Consider the following 5658-nt stretch of genomic DNA (forward strand, 5'->3'; position numbering starts at 1 on the left):
TATATATATATATATATATATATATATATATATATATAAACGCCACACCGCTTATTCTGAGTACCGAACATCGCGCCGAGCTCATTCATCGAATCGCGATGCCCAAGGTCGGCAGCTCTTGCCGACAGTTGACAAACTCCTCCCGATAGTAATTACGCTTACAACACGTGACGAATACTACGCTCGCTTTTATGACGGAATCCCGTCATTCGCGAACGACTTTGGAAATTTGTGGAATGCGCGTGTATATATATATATACAATATACTTGTGTATCGTCAAATTTCGCAAACCGGAATTTTACTTTTGGATTCGGCGTCGAAATTACCACAATGTTATAAAAATTGTAATTTTATTTAAAAGAAACTTAAGAATTCAGTCAACTTTGACTTCGATTAATATTTACGGAAACACTCGAAAGATGTGTACACTCGATAAGTCAGTCAACGAGTTTCTCCAGGTGAGTGTTCGCCGACGGTGAAGAGTATTCTCTCAAACGAAGAAGAACAAAACTAAAGAAAAGAGAGAGAAGAGAGAAGAGAGATGATACAATGAAATGGTACTTACTGCTTGGTGCAGGAGAACGACGGTGACCGTGCACACGAGCATCGTGGTCCACATGTTGACGCGTCGCATATCCCTTGTTTACACGCCGCCGGCGCTTCCCCGGAAGGCGGCGGAGGTGGAGGCGCGCTTTGGCTCGTCTTGTCGGCGTTACCTGCTCGCCGCGGCGCCGCGGGGCTGCATAGCCACGATACCGCCGTGCCGATACTCACTCCCCGTGCACGCGAGCCGTCGCCCGGAAGTGGCAAAGCCAACGAACGGGCGGACGAATGAACGAACCGAGCGGCGAATTGCCGCGCGCGCGACGCGTTTTATACGCGGAGGAAAATCGCGACCGGAACCAACTCTATTTCCCACTGTACACTGCGGGCTTCGCGAGGCGAATCGCGCGATTGAGGAACGCCGGCGATGATTCGAAAATTAATCCGGGGTCTGCGCGCGGAACGCACTTGGCGACAAGAAGAACCAATTGTCGATGTGTATATACGCGATATTCTGTCGCTCGCGATTCTCACGCGCGGTTCTCACTTTTTTTTTTTTTTTTTTTTTTTTACACACTCTTTTTGCTGTTGACACACTTTGTAATTCCAGTATCCGTAGAGACGACGAGAGAACGCTGGACAAAAATCCCGGCGGCGAACCAACCAAGATCTTCGCGTCGCGCGTGTATACTTTAGATGAAAATTCGAATTTTCGCGAGGTAAAATCCTGCCTCTCGGGACAACGATCACCTTTTTATTCGTCTCTTTTTATGTGTAGATTATCCGTCGCGATTACTTCTTTCTCAAAAAAAAAAAAAAAGTCAGCGACAATCGGGACACTGTGGCGGTGATGACACGCGGACGTGGAAAACGCTCTTGTCCTCGTCAATCGTCGCAACAACGACGACGTCGCGCAACTGAACCGAACTGAACGACGCTCGTTCGCCACAGCGTGAGGAATACTCCCTCAACGGCAGCAGCGCCGTACAGGGATAGGGGGACCGAGTCGGGGATGAAGGGAAGAGCCGATGGGTGGGGAGCCGACTACTGGAGTAGTGGAGGGGAGGTAAAGCCAAGGATGCCCGCTCGTGTGTGACGAGTCGAAGATGAACGAGAGTCAATGCGCCCGTCGCGCGGCAGAGGGGGCTTTTCTCCTCACACGGCGAACCGAAGGGGAGAAGGCGGGCCGCAAGGGAACGAAGAGCGAAAATTGTGAAAAAGGTGCCGCGACAAAAGTCACCAAATTCTTCGACCGGACTAGCTGAGGTTTGCTTGTTGCGGTTGTTTCCTGCCGTTTTGAATAAGTCCCAAGAGAAATAACACCAAGCGCGTTATACAACAGCAAAGTCACAAATTTGCCACTGTAAAATCCTTTTTGTCCTTTTTTTTTTCTGATACTTGTCTTTTTTTTTCTTTCAGTAGTTTTTCACTTTTTTGTCCTTATTTTTCCCTTTTTAAAATTAATACACGCCGAACTACTCTTTTTCCGATTGAATCACCGTATATATATAACATCGTATCACGCCACTAAACCGGTCGCACTAGCGCCACACCGCGGCATTCACGATAACCAAGAATCGCTGAAGCACTATACCGGCGCGGATCTAACGACAGATGGCGATCTCCCGCTTTCTCATTTGGATTCCTTCTCCTCGTGTGTACTCTTTTGGAATTTTTACAGTACGTATTAATTTTCTGTTCCTATATCTCACTTTCGCGTGAAACTACGCATGCACCTGTAAATTGTATTATTTGCGGGGTAAGTTGCACAACAGTGAGTGGCTGCGCGCGCGCTCACGTGCTCGTCACGGAGTGCAACCCTCGACTGGAGGTAGTCGGACGGGGGCACCCCTACTTATAATTGTGGTCCCGCCGGTTCCCCCCCGGCCCAGTAGCAGAGAGGGGTTGTGCCCGCGACCGACCGAATCAGAGGGGTGGTGGATGGCGGCTGCACCGCTGGCGCGATGCTTGGGCCGGAGGGGATGCGCGGGGACCGTAGCAGGAGCAGGAATGAGCCGACAGCGGGCCGGAGGGGAAAAGGGAGCGATGCAAAGAGGCAGCTGCAGGCCGGCTGCACGCGCCCACCCCCACCACTGCGTGCGTGTAGCCCCTGTGTACGACACCCTAGCCACTCGTGCGGACTTCTTGCCTGCCTGCCTACTTTGCCTGCTTGCTCGCTCACTCGCTCGCTTGCTCCCTTGATCGGCTGTCCGCGAGGACACCTCGGGGCGCCTGCCCCCCTGCCTGCACCCTCCTTCCCTCGCTTTCGCTTCATGTTCACGGTGGCACACACAGTTCGCAAACGTTTCCCTCTCGACCCCTCTATCTGGCCCCTCCGTCGTGAGCGCCACGATAATTCGTTACCCCATCTACGGATCCGCTGGCACGCGCCGTGTGCCACTACCTCGCGTGTACGTGACGTCACATCTTTCTTTTTAAGCGTATTACATTTCTTACGCTGCGCGCGCGCCAAGCAAAATGTATATGTATGATAACTAAAGTCAGCGTTAAGAGCGGGAAAAAGGATTAAAACACACTCACACAAACATTTAGCACTAGACTAGTTCAAAAAAACTACTTACAACTGAGTACAGATTCATTTGATTAAAGATAGGCTCTAAGTTGGTTCTTATCTCTTTTAAACGAGAAGATTTCTGACAATGGAACGATAAGATTCAGGAGCGAGAATGTCACAACGGTTAATGCATCTCACAATATTGACAGAGCGATGATGCAACGACATTGTTTATTTAAGTAATAATCGTCTAATCAAAGAGAGATGCAAAAATTTACTTGCCTAATTGGCATCTAATTGCTACGTAGTAAAAAAATAATATGCATATTACAGGATGATAACAAGTGTGAAAATTATAATAAATGGTCGCAAACGGTGCATGAAATGTATCGTAATATTTTTAAGAGATAGAAAGAGAGAGAGACTAATATGTTTTATATACATTGTGGTCTATTTTTATTTTATACTCCTGAAAGATATCTAATTTGCAAACGAGGATGTGTGAAAACTAAAGAAGACAGTTGGATTATAAGATTGATCAAATTTCTGCAAAAATTTCTCTCTGACAAGATAGATAGGTAAAACTATCTTATACATGTCGGTGAACTTGTTGCCAGAATTGAGAAATCGAATACCGAGCGCTGCACATATTTGAACTGCCTGATATAATTAAAGTCGCAGCACCTGCGCAACTTTTGCCAAAACCGAATGTGGTCTCAACGGTAAAAATATATTTAAACCTAATTCGCTTGATATTCGCGCACTATGCCAGTAGGCAATTTGCCAATCGATATTTTGACGTACGCCAGGTCACGAATTTGATAAATCAGTTGACGAAGTTCCGCGCGCGAGAAGTCACGCGAGGAATATCCAGAAAATCAAAGAGCTGATGAGTTTAGTTCGATTCGGATTACAGATTGAAAAATTTCTTCGACGTTTGTTATGACATTTGTTTGCGTAACTAACGCATTACCGTTGCAATTTACAATAGTTGCAAAATCGTTGTCATTGATGCATTGCGATCGGAAATCAGATATCGAGCTATAATTCTTTGCGGATAAATGCGATCTCTGCGGCACGAACTGTGCATAAAATAGCCGAGTTTCGATGAGCTTGGTGGAGACCCCCTAATCTGGATATTTGCCAACTGCCCTAATTTAAGGGTTCGCCTTCCTAAAACCGTATAACATACTCTCTCTCTCTCTCTCTCTCCCTCTCTTTTTCTTTCGGACACACGCCGAGGTAGCGATTTCGCGTCATCTGCGTTCTTACTTTTTCATTCCTCGACTCTTCCGCACTCGTTCTTTCGATTCGTGTAAAACATCAAATTAGTCTTATTTTTTCATCTAAAAAAACTCAGGTCCAGGCTAATCTTTTATTGTTACATAATATTAATTTTTTGTAATGCACGAAATTAGTCCAAATAAATAATATAGTCACGCAACAGATCTAACCCAGTCTTCTACTCGTTGTTATTTGTTGTAAACTCATTTATATTTGTCCGTTTTCAAATATTATCTTGCGAAGAATCACACAAAACCGAACGTTTTGTGACAAAAAAAACACGCGTATATAAACACGTACACTTGCCCGCAATTTCCTCTCGACATCCTTCGTCCTGGCATCTCGTTCTGCTACGCAGAACCTCTGACGTCACTGGTCGCATAACCGGATGGGGTGCGGGGAACCTCGCGTCCTGGTCGGAGGGCACGTATGTACATATTATGCGGCATACGCGCATCGCCATTGCACGGGGTGACAGATTATTATGGCGCGCATATACTACTCTCCCCCGGCAGGCATTGTGTTCGAGGTACAATAGCTCGGACCTGTCTCAGCCACGCATCCACGTCCCTTATTGTTAGTTAGCACCGTAAGAGAAAGAGAGAGATACGGAGAGAGAGAAATACGTCTTTCTTTCTCTCCCTATCTCACCTCCATTCGGATTTTGCAGTGCTCTGCAGTTCCCCCTATTGCAGCTAATAAATCCGCTACGCCATTAAGAAAGAAACTTCCCTTTGATATATTTGCTTCTAACTAGGCGGAGCCACTGTCTTATTAAGATTGATAGCGCTTGATAGATCAATAGTTTTCTTAGTGAATCATTCGTTTCATCGAACAAGTGTAAAGTTTTCTCGCGATTATAAAGAGTAACATTACGTTGAGATTACAAACACACACACACCATATGCGTGCTATTATAAAATTTACCCGAAGATAAAATAAGAAAAATTCACACAGACGACTGGAACAAAGCCAGCCGTCGTTGGTCCGGTGCAAACTTGTGAAATCACGGTCGCGTAATCAGGTAAACAGCGTGATGATAAGGTGTTGCCACACAGAAAGAAGCCTTTGTTGTTTTCCTCGCAGCGCGTCGCGCTTGAGGAGGAAGAGGAGGCCTCGGGTGCCCGTACTTGTACAGTGTACTTCCGGTCACGAGGTGGTTCAACAGGTCAGACCGACGGGGGAGCCAGATGAAACCACTTCCGGCCCCATCGTCCCCTTCGTTCGTCTTCCCCATTAAGTTGCACGTGGGTTACGTTCTTTCTTCCCCTTATGTCGCGGCCACCTTACTTCTTGATGTGTATTCAAATTAGTA

General features: G+C 46.5%; 1 protein-coding gene across 1 annotated transcript in view; it reads right to left on the minus strand.

Moving 5' to 3' along the window:
- The window catches only part of LOC109851708 (neurogenic locus protein delta), a 42850-nt gene extending 42189 nt beyond the window's left edge, over positions 1-661 (minus strand). Inside the window, exon 1 of the mRNA XM_020422040.1 lies at positions 567-661. Coding sequence (XP_020277629.1) covers positions 567-635 — 69 coding nt within the window. The 5' untranslated portion in view covers positions 636-661. The remainder of the gene's footprint in view (positions 1-566) is intronic.
- Between the last annotated feature and the right edge of the window lie 4997 nt (positions 662-5658).

This window comes from Pseudomyrmex gracilis, unplaced genomic scaffold, assembly GCF_002006095.1.
Source record: "Pseudomyrmex gracilis isolate BER0280 unplaced genomic scaffold, ASM200609v1 scaffold_19, whole genome shotgun sequence".
Classification (NCBI taxonomy): Eukaryota; Metazoa; Arthropoda; class Insecta; order Hymenoptera; family Formicidae; genus Pseudomyrmex; species Pseudomyrmex gracilis.